General features: G+C 38.3%; 1 protein-coding gene across 1 annotated transcript in view; it reads left to right on the top strand.

The window, feature by feature from the left end:
* LOC139691569 (nose resistant to fluoxetine protein 6-like) overlaps positions 1 to 21,239 on the top strand; it is an 80,282-nt gene extending 59,043 nt beyond the window's left edge. Inside the window, exons 10-13 of the mRNA XM_071589445.1 lie at positions 1,558 to 1,747; positions 14,692 to 14,834; positions 20,171 to 20,279; positions 21,112 to 21,239. Of these exons, the coding sequence (XP_071445546.1) occupies positions 1,558 to 1,747; positions 14,692 to 14,834; positions 20,171 to 20,279; positions 21,112 to 21,194 (525 nt within the window). The 3' untranslated portion in view covers positions 21,195 to 21,239. The remainder of the gene's footprint in view (positions 1 to 1,557; positions 1,748 to 14,691; positions 14,835 to 20,170; positions 20,280 to 21,111) is intronic.
* Positions 21,240 to 22,443: the final 1,204 nt, after the last annotated feature.

Genomic DNA, 22,443 nt, shown 5'->3' with positions numbered 1-22,443 from the left:
CCACTTCCAATCGTGGGAATTCCATTAAGCAAGTTTTCTCAACGGTAAAAGCTGTCACGGTGTAAAATTGCACATTTTTCTAAATTATGTCATTCCCAGTCCAAACGTCATTTTTGTTTTAAAATCTTCTTAAACTCTACTTTGATAAAAACTGCTATCAAGGCTACATTACAATGATCAGATGCCATTAACGCGAGAATGAATAAGTTATGTTGCGGTCACACTCATCTGTTCCACAAAATAAAATAAAATGATTTCGTCTTGTTTGCATGAAAAAACTTCCCAAAATCAATGGAGCCCTGCTCAATGTTGTGAAATTTCAAGCTAAATGGAATAAAATCCTCGTAAAAATTCACAGATTCTTATCGAAAAAACTATAAGACTGGTTCCGTCGAAAATTGGACATATTCACTTTTTTAATAAAAACTTCCTTCCCTCTTAGATTATCGTCCTGGGCTTTGAATAATGAGTCAAATTTCGGCCTTTTTTCCACTTTTTCCCTTTGGAAGGATTCGTATCCTCCCCCCCCCCCCCAATTCCCTCCATATTGCGTCAATATCGGCAGCAACGTTATAGTATAGCAAACAGGCACCTTTTCTGAAGAAAGCGCATTCAGATTTTACGAAAACATTTTTCATATTCATGAAATTCATATTTCATTTCATATTCCAATATAGGGGTGTGGTTAGCCTAGTGGGGGGAGCGCTGGGAACTGGAGAGTCCAGATTCTATTTCCGGGTTACACCTCTGGGCATTTTTAGCTCCATCCAAACTGTGTTATTTTGGGGTACCAGGTCTTCCTGGGAAACTATGGGCGGTACAGGGAAAGGAATTGACCTTCCGTAGTACCCTGATGTGAAAATTTCAAACGCCGCTGAACTCGGTGAGGTACTAGGTGAGCTCTTTTCTCACTTATCAAACCCAATTATTCGGGTTGATCGCTATGATTGGCTGGTTTTTCAGTACAAATATCTAACAATAACTGAGGTACGCCTGTGAACTAAAAAAACTCAACCATTTGAAATTATTTCTTCATTAACAGCTGACAGTATTTTTATTTGGTGGTCTATCGTTTAGGTACGTTACGGATGGTTACAGATTGAACACGCCTACGTTCATTAGCCTCTTCTTACAAGATACTACCTAACACTCCTACAATACAAAATAAAACCAACTTTAATCCACATACTTCCTTCCTCTTCATCCATTCACCCGACCTATATACTCGTATCACCCTATTCCTAACCCTTCGTCGCCTATCTTACGTCCTCTCTTCTGTACAAGGTGATATAAATGAAAAACTCCAATGGCCGTGAAGTATACCTTTCAAAACCAAGTACAAATAAAATTAGTTGGCTAACGCCACAAGTCAAATGATGGGGTAAAGGGTAAATAAGGAAAGGGATAAGAAAGGTATTGTCCGATGTCGTCAAGCAGCCGACATCATCAGGAGACAATCCGAGTGAATGCGATAAGTTTTTAAAAAGAAATTCTGTGAACCTACTACGATTTTATGCATATTAGAAAAAACCTCTCTGCCACTCTCTCTCCCCACAGATCACCATCCTGGGCCTTTGGGCGATAATGCTGACGACCGCCCTCGCGTCCATGTTCGGTGCCTGGATTTTCTACCTACCAGGGCGGCCATATAGTCGTCTCGAGTCCGCCTTCTACGGAGGCCTTCACCGAGCCGGCTGGGGCATATCCCTCGGGTGGCTGGTCGTCGCCAGCGACTTGGGCTTGGGAGGTGAGTACCACCGATACATCCATCCATCTTAACACCGCGGTGGGAGGATTATTTATCACCACTCAGCCCCTTTAGTCTCCCATAAGGCGCGCGTCTTTATTCATTTTTTTCCTCTCTCTCCTTCCTTCACTCTCCTCTCCCGCGTGGTCTTCCGCGGCGGTCTCACATGCCGGGAGACGGCTTTGGAACGCGTTAGTCATTTCGGGGACGGAATGGAGGCGTTCCGTGTCCATTCGCCCGCAAGACGCTCGGACAAGACGAGATTGGAGAGTGGAGAAGAATGAGGAAGTGGTGTTTAAGATGGGAGTATTGGGTTGGTGTAGAAGGGTTGACGTAATGTCCGAACGGATAGAGTAGGGTAGCATTAACCGAATGGGATCTTTCGCCCTGACACAGATTCGACGTTCAACGATGATTTCTGATTGTATCTAACATTACTTTTCAATCAACGTTTTCTTCGACGGACACACAAAACAAAAGCTTTTACGCGAGCGAAAGAATCAACAGTTAAAAAGGAGAACTGGATTTCTGAAGTCGGTGGATGGATTTCTATAATTCTGTGAACTGAAAATGACCGCATTAGTTTTGGGAAAAATATTTTAAAATTCAAAGTAGTCCAGTGTATTGCCATTATTTTCATCTAATCCTTATTTTGTACTTCTTCTTGTAATTATTTGTTTGTCTCGCACGCTTAGACAAGTGTTTTACACGTCGATACCAATGTTTTGTAATGTGCTTAGTATTTTTTCCATTGTTTGGAATGTTTTGTATAGTTAGTGATGACGGACAACTAAGCAAGCATCATATGTTGTATGCCTGGTGTAGAATCATCACCTGCCATACACACAAGTGGTGATTTACAGGATACCATGTATATGTACTGGGTAGATGATTCAGTCATGGCTCTAAACCAATATACCTGAAATTAACAGCTGCACTTATCGAGGGAATAAATGGAAGTAAAATAATCTGCCAACAGCGACAAAACTGTATTCTGAACCTTCAGCTTTAGTAAAACTTGTATGAACGAAAATTTACAAATGGCGATTATTATTGCAATGAAACACTATTTCAAATCAGTACGTGATAAAGAAAACCTTTTTTTTAAACATCTTCATGGATGACTGGATACCATATGACATGAATTTCATGGAAACTGATAAGAGTTGTCGGGTGACAGAATGCACGGGTCATGATAATGTTCCAGGAAAAATAATCTCAAGGCCGATTGGTACGTTATTTGCTTAAGTATTGAAACCAGTACTAAATTACGTATACTTAAAATCATATCGTTTATGAAGGGGAATATTTTACTTTCCATAAAAGATTTCAATGCGGTATTCAGTCCTGAAAACAGAAATAATTACGACACCTCCTTTCGATCTGCTTCTTGAATTATAATAATTCCAGACGGGCGGTGATGTTCAAAGAAGATATCTTGATTTGTTTTAAAAATTACTTTTCATTCAACCGTTTCTTCGACAAAAACACGGAAGAAAAGCGTTTTACCTGTTCGAAAGAATTGACATTGAAAAAGAGAATTAGATCGTGTCAAATGGTACATTTAAGACTTAGCACCATGCTCGAATCCGACACTGAAGGTTCCTAATTTGAGCACTGACTTCAGCTACTAAAGTAAACATATTATGTAAAACTACGCCCTATAATGAAGAAAATTAAGACTTGCATGCCTTAATGTCTTTGAAACCAATAACGACGTCTATACAAGTTTATGAACGAGCAAAATTTTATGCATTTAAACTTAGATACGCATTCTCCTTTTAGGTAACTTGTGAACTTGAAAAAGACTGATCACTTGTGATAACGGGCTGACCTCTCTAGACAGGCAAATGCCCTATGCCTCTCAGAGACATAGGGCAACATATTGTCGTGTACACTTCCAAATCATAGATGTACCAAAACTTGCAAAATTACATTGCAATGTGGTTGTGCTTGGTGAAGAAAAAGAACGAATGCAGGCTACGTGAGATGATGTGAATGGAACTAAAGAAGTCAATTTGACACAGCAACGATGCCGCGAGGTCATTTCGTTTCTGCAAAAGATTCCGCTTCAAGAGAGTATTGCGTTAATTATCTCATAAGCTGTAACTATTTAACTATATACTCATGAACTCGGAATATAATGGCGACGAAATAAATGTAATGCAATTTCGGAACTCAATTGACGCTCAGTGATGCGATTTCTTGATTTTTTTATTTTTAAAAGCTGCAAGGCCTCCTTCCATATCGTGCCTTGTCCTTATTCCTGGATTTGGGTCACAGCTTGAAATTTCATGTGACCCCCCTCCTCCCCCTCACGGCATTGTTTCTTACTTTTTCTTTTCAAGCCTCGAGACGCGGGTCCGTCGAATACGTGGGTAGAAGGCGAAGAAGTATGCATCCTCCGCCCAACGCCATTTTCGAATGTAACCGCAGCCGGAGGTCGAGATAACAAAGACAAAAATATTTTTTCTCCTCTCGAGCTCCTCTCCCATCTTGAGATTTGGTGGCGGTTATGCCTACCATCTCATTATACGAACTCATTACCGACTACGACCTCAATAAAGGTAATGATCCGACAAAATCATACCCAAACTGAGGTGAGTTAAAATTGAAATCAAACGAGACATACCGGCTTCAAAAATAGCTCTCACCCTCCGTCCCTCTAACCCCGGTCCAGTGTGGCCAGCCTTGGCTTCTTTCTCTCAAGTCGTTGGTGTTGCCACGCTGGGAGCATTGCAGACTAGGGCCAAAGAAGAGCGAAGACGTGGCTGGTAATTAGGCGTAAGGCTATTAGCATCGGCCTACCGGCTTAGGGTAGGTTTTTGATGAACCTTAGCAAAAAACACTAATATGCTCCAAAGCAACAACTAAATGGACACAAAATATTATTAAGCCACGTACTAAATACTGCAAAAAATTAATATCTTCCTTTCTTGATTACATCAAATAGCATATTCTTTTTACCTGAGCCCGGGTTCAAATCCTGGAGACTGGATTGGTAGTTTCTTCCCAATATTTGTCCCCTGAAATAGATATTAATCAAATACGTATCTATTGCAGGCGTTTTTGATATGAATATAATATAACTTTATTGATTATTAAAGTGATAGATTGATATAGGGGAACGTGAGGGAGCGTTGGCTAACGTACTGGCTTCCCAACCAGAGGGCCCGGGTTCGACTTCCGAAATCGGGAGATGACAGATTAATTTCAGTGTTATCCCGATCCCTACTTGAGGTTCTTTGAGGAGAGTATTTTGAGTGAGTACGCAGTCCGTCGGATGGGACGTTAAACGGCGGGCCCCTTGGCGCCTTTCGACTAGAGCAGGCTAATGTCGACGCTGGGTTTCCCTATACCCTTCCTTTCTCATCCATCCCTTATGGCGCAAATAACCTTAAATGTCTGTCGCCTCCCATTAAAACTACCTCTTTTCCCCTCTCTACCTCGCTTTCCCAGAATTCTCCCCTCTATGCGACTTACATTATTCGGCATCCCATTGACTCATCCCCAGTAACTCATGCATCCACTTGACCTGCCTTATTCAAATTTTTCCCAAAAACCATCTCTCTTCAACTTCCAAGGCTTTCCAAAAGGCCTTCAATTAACGCTTATCCTTTTTCCTCTACGACAAAGTTCCTGAACCATACAAAACTACGCTCCTTATAAATGTTTTCACTAACATTTATTTTTCGTTCTCACTCATGGTGACTACTATAAACTCCCGTCTATTTGCAAACCCTTCGTTTACTTTCGCTTTTAACGTCCCTAACACTCTGCCTATTCCCCAAAATAGATCAATTTCATATCCGATTTTCTTTACTTTGAAATGACAGAAGGTATTTCTATGAGTTAAATCATTAAATTTCATCATATTTAAAACGAAATCATTTTTTAAACTACAGTTTTAACGCAAAAAGAACTGACGTTATCACACGAATCATACCACTATTGCCGTTGTCAGAATCCCATACCCTCTCAATATTTCCTGTACCCACTCAAAAATACGTTGAGGAACAATAAAAATTTTAACAACCGGAGGGAAAACAGTGACTTTCTGGGACTTGGGTGATATCGAAAGATATGTTTTTATACGCATAATTCATTCGACATTTCTGACGGCCGTCGATTTCAGAAGATTACGAAGTAGAAGCAACTGAACGTCAAGGGTTTAAACTAGAACATTCAAAGGTCTATTTAGCATCGAAAAGGTACTTCTCTCAATTTCTGCAGCTCTTCAGTCGATGAATTATTAAATTTTAGGTAAATACGAAATCAGTATTAATAAATTCAATTAATTCTTGAAGCGATTTTCGTTAAAAAGTAAAGAGTCAATGATATATTTCTGATCTCTATGATGACCAAATCAGCGATAATAGGTGATTGATTTTTGCACAAATTTATTGTTTACCTGTTTTGATATCTTGCAGGGAATAAAAAATATTCTAATTTTCTACCGTTCGGAATCTTCAGTCCTCCGTACATAGCAGCAAGTATGGAAAAATTACATGCAATGAAAGGAAAATACAGGGACATACATAAAAATACCAAGAAGAAATAACTATGGTATGGGAGGAAAGGAGAGAGGGCTATTAGAAGAAATCCAAAGACGGAAAAATGTGTAAGGAGAGTGTTTTGGCTGGAGATGTGGTGCTGAAGACTGTGTTATAGAGGGGATAACGTTCGGTAGGAGAGGTAGAGGGCGTGAGAATAAAAGAATAAAGAGAAATAGAATGTAAACGTAATTGAATAAGGGTTTATTGTAGTGCAAGTTGTGACGTCTTCTTAAGTCGGGATTAGATATGTAGGCGTATTCAGTCTGCGTTTATCCAAAACCTACCATAACTGGTAGACTACCATTTAAAATGTAATATACCACTTTGTCCTCAAGTCTTTTGATGATACACGATTATTCTGGATTAAGAAGGCCTTACGATTATTCTGGATTAAGGAGGTCTGGGTCTTACAAAATTAAGCTCGCCGCCTTCTATGTTTCAAATGAAACTAACATTATTGGATGGCTAAGCACTCACCCGTGATAGGAGACGAAATGTTAGGTAGGTGAGGTAGAGGTAGGAAAAGAAAAAAAAAGACAATGTGGACGTCATGAAGGACGGTTGTAAGAATTTAGAATTGAAGAATCTAAATATGAATTAGGAAATATTTCACCGTAAAATGTCAGGCTCTGTCTAGCTAGGAGGGTCTTAAAAATATAACGGTAGTTCCATTTTATTACCATTCTTAATTTCCTTCCAATACCTGCCTTAAGACCTGCCTGGTGGACTGTTGTAAAAAATACGAATAACCTTTTACGCAACAGTGACTTTTGACGGAGTCATCCGCTAATATGCATTTCAATGCAATAATTTCAGAATGTAAAAATCATTCGCCTTGACCAGCGAAAATTCGATTTCAAAGCTTTATGATGCAATTATGCGTGAATCCCGCGTGGGACTCTTCCTTGCACTTTCCGATTTTCATTTTTCTCCAAGGTTACACGTTAAAGCCTCTCACGGGTTTTTATTTCATCCCAAGGGAAAATTTTTTCGGGCCGATCATTATTGGCCTATGATTCATAGAACGCCTTCTGCTCAAGGGTCAAAGAGTAGCTCCGTTGCGATCCGCTAGCTTTCACACAAAATAGCTTCCAGATGGACGTAAAAGAGACGGAGAGTCCTGGGAACTAGGATGGGAGCCCCTTAGGGCTTAGGCTTAGGGCTTATATATATATATATATATATATATATATATATATATATATATATATATATATATATATATGTTTTTTTATTTGTATATATATATATATATATATATATATATATATATATATATATATATATATATATATATATATATATATATATAAACTCACACGTATCCTCTCACATATAGTTCAAACTACACACACACACAAATATATATATATATTTATATATATTTATATATATATATATAGTACAATATACAGTAACACACAATATAGAGAAACAAAAAAAGAAGAACACTCACACGTTATTTCTTGATATTTTTTTTTTATTTTTTTGTGTTTCTATATTGTGTGTTACTGTGTATTGTACTATTCGGCACTTCCGTGTTACGTCTACGAACATATATATATATATATGTGTGTGTGTGTGTGTGTATATATATATATCCGATCCGAGGTTCGAGTCCGGTCAAGGAAATATTTTTACTCTTGTGATCCGTTCGATTCCGCCTTCCCCACCTTTATTGTGTTCGTCCTTTATATGTGTTCCTATCCCTTTTCCTTATATCTGTTTCTGTATATATGAGTATTTATTCGCCGTTTGGCGGGATTTCGTGTTTGAATGTGTACTTGGCCAATGTGGCTCATCTCTTTCTTCTGGCTATGCGTGCCACGAAACGCACTGTTCCTTTCCTGTACGATGTTGTATGAATTCTAAGCCACTGTCCTTTCCTCTTGTGTATTGTCTATTTCTCCTTTGGTGGGTGATTCAGTCCCCTGACGCCATCTCTTGGCTAAAGAATCGGGGCGCTTGGCGACATATTAGACCCACGGATCTCAGGGTAAATTACGTTTCCTCGATAGCTCAAGTGGTTAAGAGCATCCGCCCGGCAAGTGGAAAGATCCGAGGTTCGAGTCCCGGTCAAGGAAATATTTTTACTCTTGTGATCCGTTCGATTCCGCCTTCCCCACCTTTATTGTGTTCGTCCTTTATATGTGTTCCTATCCCTTCCCCTTATATTTGTTTCTGTATATATGAGTATATATATATATATATATATATATATATATATATATATACATATACGAGTATTTCTATTAGTACCGATAGCTTTGCGAGTGACGGGTGTGGTTGGGAGGCCATATCTTGCAGATCCTTATAGAGCGAGGGCCGAGGGGAAAGGGGGGGAGAAAGGGAAAGTGGCCTTACGTAACTAAAGGACTGTCCCTCACGGCCACGGTCAGGACACTGCATTTAGACCAGTCACCTCGGAATCCGAAGTAGAAGGTCCGAATCCCTCTTTTTCGATGCCCTCTCTCAAGACAATGCCGAGGGCACGTTTTTCGTCTGTGGCGAAAGAAAAGGACTACGTCGAAATAAAGTGGAACAATGTGGATCTTATTCGCCGCCCCCATTTCCACCGCCTCGTCTTCGTCTTCTCCTCTCCCTCCCCTCCTCTTCCTCATACACTCGGGTCCCCGAAGCGTATAAGGGGGTTGATAGAGGGGTGTGGGGGTTCTAAAGGAGCGGGAGAGCGTGGGAGGAGCCACCATAGTGGACCTCTTTATTCCTGAGGAATTCAACCTTGAGATGTGGATTACAGTAGCAGAGGAAAAAGCGTCAGTAGTGTAGCAGTCCTATTTACACCCACGCACCTCTTTGTCCCTCTATCCCGCAGGACATAAGATCCATGTCCCATTTTCATTCTACCTCACGGAAACAAAAGGCATAGCTGAATATGCTATAGAACCGGGTGATAATCCTCATCTGCATATTGCACCGCGCACTCTCACGTGGATATAGGTCATGGGGTTGTTAATTCAACTGTCATTACAGTAATATATCGTCCTTGGGCCAGTTAATCAATGCTGCAAATCAATGCACGTATAAGTCCTCTTAAATTAGAAAATGTAGTCTTCCCCGAAACAATTCACCATTTTGGCGTATCGCGTTCATCCGGAACGATTAATGAAGTTATTATTTTAGCCACATAGACAACCGGGAGAATATGTTAACAAACTAACAAAGGGTCCATTTAATGAAGAGAAAGCTGTAATCCAATAACCATTTTTGGAAAATTATGACTTCACACATGTAGAGTGATTTAATAATTGTAAGTTAAAGTAATTATAAAATTGTGAAGTCATTACGGATCAAAGAATAAGGAATAATAAGCATTCAATGCGCCATTTTAAAATAATGTATCGATCATTTTTCCCCACCATGGTATATCAATTTAGAGTCATATAAAGTATGACAGCGTACTTCGGATATAATATACCAACGTGCTATAATGTGCTAACGCAATTGGGATGGAGTAAACCCAATAGAAAACCAATTTAGGTAACTGACCCCATCTCACTGAATACGGAAGCAGTTAAGAAAACCTTATTTTTTGATGTTACATGGCTGTTATCACCACACGCCCTAGCTATGGCTTACGGGGTAACATGTAGATAGGTAGTATTCTCGTCAAACAAAGAAAACCAAGTGTATAACTGTCAGTTTCAACATCAAATTCCATAAGAAATGCATTTAAAGTTGATTCTTATATCTTGCTAGATTAATTTATATTGAATAATCAAATTCGAAATAATGATCGGGCGAGATTATTGCAAAAGTGCATTAAATGACCAATTAGGGTCAACGACGGAAAGTGCGAGAAATCGCAGAAGCTGTAGGTATGCCATCTGAACGGGTAGATCACATTTTAATAATAGAATGTGATAAAATTATCTTCTAAATGGTTTCCACGACTCTTGACGCAGGATCCAAACGCATAAGAATGGAAATTTCCGAACAGTGATTCACCCCGATCAGTGATTTAGCTCCATCAAATTTCCATCTCGTCCCCGAGCTCAAAATTTTCCTCGGTGGACGGAGATTCTCTTCAAACAAAGAACTGACAGCCTAAGTAAATGGGTATTTTGCAGGCCTGAAGCATATTTGGCCTGGCAAAAATTGATATGCATTTACAACTATCAAAATCAATCCAAATCAATTTCATTCAAGGGTCTTCACCAGATAAAGTGCAGGTTTTGGACTGTCCTCAAACGGCTATTCACTTCTAAACATCACGAGAACTTCCCTTTCCTTGCCCTAGGTCATTTTTATTTTTATTAATTTGTAATTTCTGCCTGCCTTCATGCTGTATAGAAAATGTATTCTCTATTTTCGTCTTCCCCAATCAAGTTTTCTCAACAAAGATTAGGGATGATGAAAAAATCCCTTTTTACAGTTGATTACACCGCTGGAAATAAAATATTTTCTTTAGAGAGTAGGAGGAACTTCTTCCCTTACACCGCATACATATATGTTTCTGAAGTGGTCGGTCCTATTCCTCACCTAAATTTTATGTTTTTCTTCAGGCCGAAATTTATAATTTCTCCTTAAATTTAAGAATAGAAACGTATAATTTCTCAATGAATCTTGAAATTCTGAAACTTCATTGCAGGAAATAACAGTGCAAAGCATTCATGTTTTTGTAAAAAATAACTACCATTACTACTAAATTTGGTCAGTTAAATGAAAATTGAATTGGAAAAGATTTCAATATTGCCGCCGGTTGAAGAGTAAATCGGTTTATGGCAAAATAGGAATAAAATTAGTGAACCAGTGGGTGTACATAACACGTTAACTGAGTAGCTCATCAATATTATTAGAGGAACTAGTTTTGGAATCACTCACAGGGCGGAGGCCAAATTACACATTAAATCTCCAGCATCAATTGGAAGGTCTCTTTAACGATGGTGTTGAAAAAGTACTATTAATCCCATCGCATAATGGTAGGAGAGGTGGAGTCAATAAAACTATATGGATCAAGTTAAGAACATATAATTTTAAGATACCATTTTCCCTATGAACTGAAAGGGTTCAAATTAACTGTAAGACTGCGCTTAGTGGGAGTACTTTTCTCATTCCTAGTAGCCTATTGAGTTGTCCTAAACTCATCTAGCTTTAGCTATTATCCTTCTAAGTACTTAGAGCTCCTATTGAAAGCGTAGGGATGTATCTCTATCTTAAATACCGTGGTACATGTACCTGCAGCTGTGAAGATGTATGATATGCATATAAATTTATTTATTTTGTTACAAACAATTGAGGAAAACTTAATTTTTGATGCTGAATGCCTGGTGTGTAATCACTTCTACCACTAGCGTTGTCTTGTAGGGTTGATAGATAGTTATTATATTGGTTGTCGATGGACAGATTTTTTGGAAGAAAAGAGGAACGGAGACCACAGTTGTTGGCTACAAAGTATGTAATCGATGTGAGATCTTACGCTGGACAGAGAGGGATTTTGTTTTCTTCGTGTGCTCGTGAGCTATAAGTGCTTTCTGTTTGAAGTCTAGCCTGATAAAAACAATCAATATCACAGTAACCTCCCAACAACTCCGCAATCAACCTCTCTTCGACTAGTTCCTCGCCTCCATTTGACAAATATTGGCCATCGACAACGAGCGTACCCAATCATCACTTTGCGGAAAGAAAACATAGCTGGCCTCGCACTTTTCACCAGATTCAGGTGCGCCTCCGTCCACTCCTTGAAGGGAAAAGTCGCGCCGAAATGTGAAGAGATATATTTAAACTAATCTTTATTCCATAAATTCATCACTTAGCGTATTTTGCTGGCATGTTATTTGTAGTAATAACATCAGTGGAAGGCGACCGCGCCTCTCCAACTTCGGAGACCTCGTTACGGTAACGCCCAACAATCATGCTCGGAAAAATATTCCGCCTACTAATGCGATGAAGCAAATACTGAATTAAGAAATTTGCACCACGAGCGAGGAAATGTTCAAACACAGCACCAATGCTTGAACTTTTAGCCCTGCTGTGCAAAGTACCCAATCCAAACTTCACTGAAGATTTTCACCGAAGTGAAATTTCTCTCTCTTGCTGACCCGCCGAGGGGATCTCAATGAACTTGACGCGCGAAGACCATTCCTTATGTTCTGTCTCTCGTAAATCTATCTTATCTACTCGGTGTCTTGCAAGCTATAGCTAGGTAGCGTCGCAAGGGTCGATTACACACCATACATGCAACATCAAAAATTAAGTTCTTCTTCATTTATATTCACGATTAAATTATAATTAGTAAAAATTATAGAATGGTAAAATAATTAAAGCAATATAGATAGTGACATATACAGGTACATGTACAACTTATATAAGATAGATACACTTCTCCACGCATATGACAGGAGCTGTAGGAAACAAGAAGGACAGTAAAAAAAAATTATATGAGATAAAGACAAAATACTTTCCTCTCATCGCACGGTCGTATAATGTTCCCATATATTCCCATGCATATCGGATATATTTAACCATCCCCAAACCCGTTTGATAACAGCATATTCCAAATTAGGCCTAACTAGCGAATGATAACACTGCTCTTTAACCCTCTCGTCACATTCCCCTAACACTGTTTTTTGTTAGCTTTCCCTCATATTCGTCGTGTGTTTCGCCCAGGGGTGGTCATGAGTGAGGGTAACGACTAATCGAGTCCACAATTTCTATTTCGGTATTCCCAATACAATATGCGTTCGGGAAAGAATTGCTCTAATTCCAAAAATTTTTCACTGCGTAACTTTTTATGCTAAATTCTCATTGCCAAAGGTCACAATAACGTTTTATTGTGTTAAGGACATGCACTAAAGTAACTTATTTCCAGAACTACTGTTATCTTGGTGAAAAACTTCCTGGTTGGCAAAAACGCGTATCTTACTGTCAACCACGGGGTCAATGCTGTTAACGTAAATAAGGAATGGAAGAGGACACTTCTATGAGGCACAGCTGAAGTAACTTCTACTGCATGAGAGCTAACACCCTCTAAAAACGGCCCTTTTCCCGCGACCATTCAGAAAGTCTTTAATCCAGACAGTTTACAATGGGATACTTTACAGAAGGCTTTTTGTAAATCTGGAAATACCGCGTCCACTGGAGCATCACTCCCTCCCAGGCCAAATACTCCCTCCCTTCTCCTCCTTCCGGGCCTCATATACCATGAACAAAAAGCGCAAGTTGCGTCTCGCAGGGTTTACCCTTCCGGAATCCGTGCTGGTTTTTATCATCGATTCCAGACTACTTAGGTGTCTCATTATCGACCGAACAATCATAAGTTACATGATACCATAAGTTCCACGATATGGATGTGAGGGAAACACGCCTGTAATTACTCGGTTCCTCCCTGTCACTGCTTTTAAATTGCTAAATCTATTTTTATGAAATGTTGCCTGCATTGGTATACATTCTTATTAGATAAAGATTGTCATTAATATGCCTTGTAACTTTTGTCACAGATTCATATGTCTCCCCTGAAAAACTTATATATAGTTCTCTCCAAACAGAATGAAATGGATAATGGGAGCAATATCTGCGACTTTATTCAATCATTATGAAATTTATTTGAAATATTTACCTTCTTCGACAAATATATCGTGAGTTAATAACTCAATTTCGCACTTTTAAGCATCTGCAATGGTGACTGCGGACACATGAACGATACTCGAATTGGTTCGATTTTAATGTAAGTTAATGGTACATTGAGAAATTTGGTCATGAGATTCTTTTGGGTGATGAATGATAAGAATATAATGGGATTCTTTGTTTTAAAAAGCATCTTTAGCAATAACATACTACTTAAGAACGATAAAAACGGCCTTAGTAACGCTATTCAATAGTGAGCAAACCAATAATTGTAGTGAGTTTTGACATGATACGTGTATGGCATTAAGTCACAGCAAATTAATTACCACAGAATATTATTGCAGGTGTTTTTATTTGTATTTCTTGTTTAATTACTTTATTTTGCAATGCATAAATATATTTTTTAGTTCTAAAAATGTAAATATGTTCCTACCATGGTGGTCTGATTATATATATATATATTATATATATATATATATATATATATATATATATATATATATATATATATATATATAATCATCAGTCATTACTTCTCTATCTTCCGATGAAGACGGAGTAGAATTCCGTCGAAATTATCAAGAAATAACGTGTGAGTGACCCTTTTTTTGTGTTTCTATGTTGTTTGTTACTATGTAATGTACTATTCGGCACTTCCGTGTTACGTCTACGAAAGCATATATATATATATATATATATATATATATATATATATATATATATATATATATATATATATATATATATATGCGTTCACATTACGAGTACTTTTGATGTTTTAATTCCTCGTCCGTTTATTTCCAGGGCCGCTGACTCCCTTGTTCAAATGGAACGCCGTGGTGCCTCTCAGTAGACTCACCTACTGCGCATTCCTCATCCACGGTGGGGTTCAAATGTTGAGCATCGCCACGCTCAGGACCCCAGAGTATATGACGTTTTATAAACTGGTGAGTGATCATTGAAACCCAATATTCCCAATTTTCCATTCCCCTACAGCCAAATATGATTACGACCTTTATTTGAGTATCTTCAATCACATGTGTTCTTCTTACCTTGATCTTAGACTTACCAATACGTTTTTGAAAGCGTTCCATTCATTTTTATACTTGTCAGAGTATAAAACGGAAAGAAGAAAATGAAATTCAGCTTTAAGAATTGAAAACTATTGCCTATGTGATGCTACTTGAGGGACGATTGTTGCAATAGATTAATATAGCGGTTATCTAAATACTTCACAATAATGACTGATTACGTGAATTAGTTAATTACGCTCTCATAATTTTCTCTGGCAAATTACTTGCACCAGAAAAAATGAAACTTCAGTTACAAATATCCTTCTTGCAGTCTTGGGCAGTTTCCAAAACGTCGACGCCGTGATTAAATGGCCACCGAAAACGTTTCTGTAAAATGAATCCCTTTTTCGTGTTATCCGAAATTCGGTTAACATGAAATTCATCAAAAACAATATTCGGTTGACATGGAATTTTGTTTAAACGAAATTCAGCTGAGATGAAATTCGGTTAAAACGAAAGAAAGGGGCCGATTCCCAATTTACATGAACCATTTCCCATAGTATTACCATGCTTGAAGAAATTGCTTGATTTATCTCTGGAGATTGATATGTGGTTAATGCCTCATACTATATACCTTATTTTGACGAATGCTTTTGAAATCCATTAAATGATTTGAGAACGGAACACGGCATTCCATGTGCCTTAGTGACGCGCCAAGACTTAGATTAAACGACCTTCCACAAGGATTGTTAATCAGGAGATCGAGTTGGAGTGGTGACTGGTTCACTGACTTCCCAATTCGAGGCCCAAGGTTTCAATCTGGATGGGGGTTGAATTTTTCATAGGCATCCCTACTCCGGTGCCATATGTGAAGAGCGCTTCACGTGGTAAGATGGGACGTTACACTGTGCGACCCCTAGGCGTATTTCGTTAAGATTAGGCTAATGACGAGGCCGGGTTTCCTCCTCCACATTTACTTAGCTCATTCCCTGAACATTCTGCCTGATTGGAGGCTATGTGGTGAGCACTTCGAGTGAACTATACCGTCCGTCAAATGTTACGTTAAACTGTGTGACTCTTTAGTTCATCTCTTTATTACATCAGGATATTGTTGAACGCCGAGTTTTTTCTCTTCGCCCTTCAATTCGCTGGACATGTGCAAATAACTAATGTGTGGATAAACTACGTACATGTTTGCCATATGAAGAGGACTTAGAGTGAATTACATCGTTCGTTGGATAGAACGGTAAATTCTATGACCTCTTGGCGTATTTCACTAATTTCATACACCGGATTTTTCCTCCTCTGCCCTTCCTTCCCCCCATTTCCCGAAACTCCCACCTGTATATATCTCATGGTGCCTATGACTATCGCTATTGGTTGCCTATCCCATAATATCTGCTATCAGCATTTCAGGATGAGAAATACAGTTTACTTTCCCTTTCCTCTCGCGTCTTAGGTCACCTAGACAGTAACGGAGGAATTATTATCACTCCAGGGAATTTCCGGAGGGGTTCGCGGGATCGATTGCGAGAGGACGTAGAGTCTCGGAGAACTGAGTAAGGAAGGGGGGGGGGAATCAATCTCCATCCGGATTCGGGCGAAACCGGTCTCTTCAAAGGATCCGGCGTACCACACGAGCGAGGCTCTCGGCAACTTTCGCTCTTTTGGAGAAAGGTCGTCGATTTCGTTTTTAAGCGCACCCGAATCGGAAAGGACTCCCGACAGGATGAGACCGGAACGTATTCCCGCGCCAAGCATCCGGAAGCAAAGTCGAAGGAGACGTCAAAATTATTTATTTATTTATTTTATCCAAATTTATTTCTGCGAGGAAATCATGCTGGGGAGTGAAATTTTTGAGTTTGGTTCGTATGTGGCCACGGACTGTGGGTAACCGGTCCTTTACGTCGATCGAGTCAGCCGGTCCACCGGAAATTTTCGTTTGTAGAACGGACGCTGACCTCACCTCTTGAAATATTTCGTAATAATCTTACGGAAATAACTCCCACCCCCGGGATTTCAGTTGGTGAGGGCGGGAGGGGGATGGGGGCGCAGTGCGAGCTTCAAATGGGCTAATGGCCGAATTTATAACGAGCCTGCTTCGAAAATGTTTAACATTTGCCCCAAAAATATTTGCAATAGGAGGGAACGGATAAAAGGATTAGGTGTAGAAAACGATTAACATGTAGAATTTATGATGGGGCCGGTTTCAACATTTTTAACATGTGACCACCGGTAAACTGAAAAGTATCTCAACCGGAATAAGAGGATCGCTTAACTGTATGGCCCAGCACAGTTTCAGCTTTCGATGCATCTAAATCATAATTACATCTTTAGCAAGGAGCTGTTAGCAACAAGGACAATAACTAAAGCTAGATGAGATAAAGATAACATACTTACTCCTTGGAATGATTAAATAAAAAAGCCTTCCCGATCCCTAATCGTTCGTCAGAGATATTACGTCCTAAATTTATCCGTTGTACAACTAACGGCTCAATTATATTGACGTGATTCACAAGACCATACACTGTAGCGGTCGGTTACAGGTTCCCATGGACATGTATTGGTATGTTATGGCACCGATAACACTTACTTAATTATTAGTTCACATAGGCATTTAAAAATAAATCGGTTTACATACCACATAATTCGTGCACATACATGCCTAATTACCGTATATCATACAATACTCGTCGTGTATTGAATAATCCATCAAATTCTAGTATTCAAATTTATTTAACTTTTTTGGGCTAATGGGTTGGATTTTGCTATGCTTGCATTTTAGGACGAGTACTTAAATCTGTCGTTGAAGGTGTCCATGCCTCACCTACTTTAATATTGGTGGGTGAATCTACCAACATAATTTGGAACCATTAAAATTACTTTAGTGTCACAAGAAAATACGGGTATTTGGTCCCTTTCTGAAAATTTTAAGTTTTGCCTGGACTTTTTGAGAACTAAGGGCGTCCCAAACTTCCTCATGCAACATATCCGTCACGCTTACTCTTTTTTCGTACCTAATATCTTCTACAGGCATATGTATGCAAGGGAGAGTTTGTATATGAGCTATCTCATTTCACGTTTATGAATAAACTAATGGTTTTGCATTAATGACTAGTACCCTGACACCCGTCGCCACACGCCCTTACGACGGCTTGCTGGGTATTATGTGGATAGAGATGAGTGGGTTACCTGTAAAAATACCATCATATTCTATTCATTAATATATAGTTAAAATATTTCCTCATTCCACCGCAAAAAATGTTGCCGTAAATGCTTAATCAATTATTTCATTATATCAAACTTAAATTAAGTGATTAATATTTGAATCACGTACGTAAATTTAATAAGTCCCAGAAATTTCCTACTGTTCTGAAATTTCAAACTGCCAAATTTTACCGATTGTCCCAATCAAATAACACAGCTTGCAGCACGCGTGTTTGCCAACTAACGCACGCAGAATATTAGCAAGGTGGCATTCCTTACAGAGTTTACATCTCCACTAGATTTAAACTATCGAAGATGAATTTTAAAAAATGACATAATTTGCGTTATATTTCGTAACTCACATAAATTACCTTTAACAAATCTTACATGCATACTTTATACCCTACACGATACCTTACAAATTGCACTTACTATAGAAACAATAAATAGGAAAAGGACTAGGAAGTCTTGGATTAAGGATGAAATAATTGGAAATATAGGCGAGAGAAGGAAAAGAAAGAATATAAACACTGGTACAGACAGAGGCAAATATAAAGGGTTAAATAATAAAATAAGGCAAGAAACAAGCAGAGCAAAAGAAACGTGGTGAAATACGCATTGCGAGGATATGGAAAGTTTGAAAAGTAAAAGTGAAATTGGTGTGCTATACAGGTAGATGAGATCACTTTCAGGAAATAAGAGGGGGAAATCCGCGGTTACAATTAATGATAAGCCTATAATGATTATTAATTGGATCAGGAAATATACAAGAGAGATGGAATAAATAAAAGATATAGAGGAACTATTTGGTAAAGACATGAGGCCAAAAAGTTTACGGGCATTGCAATCAAATAAAGTCGTGGGAATAGTTAACATTTCCTCGCAACTACTTCAGGGTTGAGAAAACCTTTTTCTTATGTTAAAGTTTCTTATGGACTAAATTGTAGACTTTCTGAGGGAGGAATTTGGAATATTTCGCGGGATCAGTGTTACTTCCTATTCCAAAAAAGGTCATGAATAGATTATCTACAGAACAATAATTTTGATTTCACACGCAGCTAAATTTGTTCTTAGGATCATCGATAAGAGGATGGAGAGCAGGGAAAATGAATGCATAGGGGATAATCAATTTGAGTTCAAGAAGGAGAGAGGCACGCATGATGCCTAGCAGTAATGAAGTCTCTAATAGACAGTAACGTATAATACAATCAGGATCTATTTTTCTGTTTCGTAGATTTCGAAAAGGCGTTTTAATAGGGTGAACTGATTAGAACAATTGAATTAGTCTTAGAAAATAGAATAAGATTGGATGAATAGGAGACTTATCCGCCACCTGCACGTCTCGGACTGTTCAGGAACGAGTGTTGGATGGAGAGCCGGGATGGGTAGTGCTAGGAAAAGGTGTAAGGCAGTGGTTGACTTTATCAACCGTACTTACAGCATGTATGTGAGCAAATGGTTGAAGAAGTTTGGCGAGAAATTGAGATAGAATTAAAAATTGAGAGAGAATTCATAAAGTTGTTTCTGTTTACGGATGATCAAGCTTTAGTTTACAAGTCAGCAAAGGGGTTGCAAACATTCCAGAACGGATCAGGAAATCAATGTGATAGGCATGGAATAAGATCCATTTTAAAAAAGTTAATGAGGTTTTCGAGAAAATGGGAGACTAAGGTAAATATTAAAATTGGAGGGCCAAAATTAGAATAGGTGGAGAAGTTTTCCAATCTTGGGATTACTTTAGACGAAAATGAACCAAATAGGAGAGGCATTAGAAAAAGTAATGTGTTAGGCAAAGAAGCTTCACAAGGAGAAGGGAATTGATGACAATAACGTTAAGGATGTTAAAAAACTACTCATCAGGACTTTGATGTGGTGGGTGGTTTTGTATGAGGAAACATGGTAATTGAGGTAAGATGATGGGCGTATATTATAGAGAGGTCTTCGCAATGCATGAATGGAGATGGAGGGACAAGGTAAAATGGACAGAAAGGTAAAGAAACGAAAATGAACCAAGTGCCTCTTTGATCATCGATTATTCTAATTTTAACAATCTCTATTTTCAGTTTTGGATGACGAGCGCAGATATATTTTTCACCTTCATGATCGCGGTTCTCGTCACGTTGGTGTTTGAATCTCCTATTTGCAGCCTTCAAAAGATCTTCTTGAGGGGAGGTAAGTTGAAATAGGGCAATCATCAACTTCATAGATGCTCTCGTGTGAGACTCGAGCTTATTCAATGGGAATCACAATTTTGGCAACTGCTCCCCTCCCGCTAGTACCATTGTCAAAATTGAAACTATAACCCAATAGTAAATATCTTCTGACGTGAAGATGTTGTCATATATATGATTCATGAAAGGAAACAATAATTTCACACATTCTCCTTCAGCAGATATCTATTATTCCTAAGAATTTTCCTACGAGCATTTTAGATTCCTCTGCAATACAAGAGAGCATTGTACTGGATATCCATTCTCATGAAACAGTCAAATAATTTGCATGACATTGAAACTGTGAGCTATTGGCATAATGTTTTCCGGAGAAAAATTCAGAGCAAAGGCATATTGGCTTAGGATTTTTCTTCTAAGAAAATGCAAAAAAATCAGTTGCATGTGGTTCACAAAGGAACATATTTCGCCAGTATTAAGTCTATATTCCCCCATGGGATAAATTATAAATGTAAAAACATTAACTAAGCAGAAATTTGTCAAAAAATTTTTATTTTATTCATTAATCGACTTATAATATATCTGCTGCATTAAGGTAAACCGGGCGTTACAGAGTGATTATCTTTTGAAGAATAATCACTAAATCTGTTACGACTGAGTAAATATTGTCCTTGTTGTGGAGAATGGGATCTTAAAATTTAAGCACCTTCCGCTTTCTTAAGTATTAAGAATAATTAATATATTAAAATAAATTTATTATAAAATCAATTTTTTTAGTGAATTTCAGAGGTGCTGATTAATTTCTAATTTCAAACACAATTTATTTCTCCGCACAGGTAAACATTCAGAGAAGGAGGCTATCGCGGAAACTGTCCACATGTCCTACGAAAACGGCCGCATCATGACTATACCTCAATAAATTATTGTTATATTATATTTTTTATTAAAATTATTTTTTTACTCATTCGGTCCCAATTATTTCCCGGTATGTTCAATCCCACGTGCCTGCTCAAGAGCAATCCATCTCTCACCCTACATTCCCACGGTTCGATTTCATTAAATTACAGGCAAGCCTGTAATTACCTGTAAGAGAGCATGAAATGTGTACGAATTGTCCACTATTACATGTGCTGTTCAACGTATATGTGAAGAAATTGGTTAAAGAGACATGGGGAGAACTGGAGGTAGGAATGTAAGTCGGTGGGCAATTAATAAAATCATATAGGTTCGCTGATTATCAAGTTTTATTTCGTCAAGCGTTGATTAGGTAATTGAAAAGTCATTACGATAAATGGGATGCATGGGATGAGAATAAATGGAAATAAAACAAAGCTTATGCGGTTTTCCAGAAAAGTGAAAGGCTAAGCTGACAGTTATCATGGGAGGACAAAAACTAAAGCAGGTGGAACAGTTTAGGTATCTCGGAAGTGTTTTGGACACAAATGACCAAAGTTGTAGGGACATATGGAGAAGAATTGCAGTAGACGAAGAGGCTTTCACAAGGAAAAGAAAATTAATGACATAGACGTTGAGCAAGGATTTAAGAATTTTAAGGCTCCTTAAAACTGATATGGGGCATACTTATGTTCGGCGCGGTAATATGATCATTGAAGTAGGATAATAGACGTGGGTTGGACGTGGAGAAAGATGAAGAAGATAAAGTTAAAAGAAAGGAAAACAAATGAGGAAGTGCTTAACATGGTAAGGGGAGAGGAAATTGTTCGGAGAAATTCAAAGGAGGCAGAAAAGGTAGATACAAAAACTTTTTTCCTTGTACAGAGTATACACACATTTTGCTTCCGCAGTTCCTGCAAATGAAATGCAGTTTGAAGTTAAAAATGACAAAACCGGCTTGTTCTGATGAACTTACAAAGCAAAATTTTTCGCCGACGAGTTCAGGTTGAACTGAAACCAGGTAATGAATTTCTTTCACCGACTTTCTCCTAAAAATTATCACACGATTCAAGATTTCGACAGAAAATGATTGTTATTCAAAGTTGAGGTCAAGAGTGCATTTTAATTCCAAAATGTATTTATTCAAGCCTTAAAATACTGTTATAGGAATGAGCTTGTTATAGGAACTATATGGCCATTTTCCTATGCAACTACGATAATAAAATTGTCGTTATTGTATAACTTTATTTGTCGATGTTAATTATATTATGTTA

This window comes from Hetaerina americana, unplaced genomic scaffold (assembly GCF_022747635.1).
Source record: "Hetaerina americana unplaced genomic scaffold, ioHetAmer1.1.p SCAF_38, whole genome shotgun sequence".
Lineage (NCBI taxonomy): Eukaryota > Metazoa > Arthropoda > Insecta > Odonata > Calopterygidae > Hetaerina > Hetaerina americana.
This window is presented reverse-complemented; position numbering and strand designations above follow the sequence as displayed.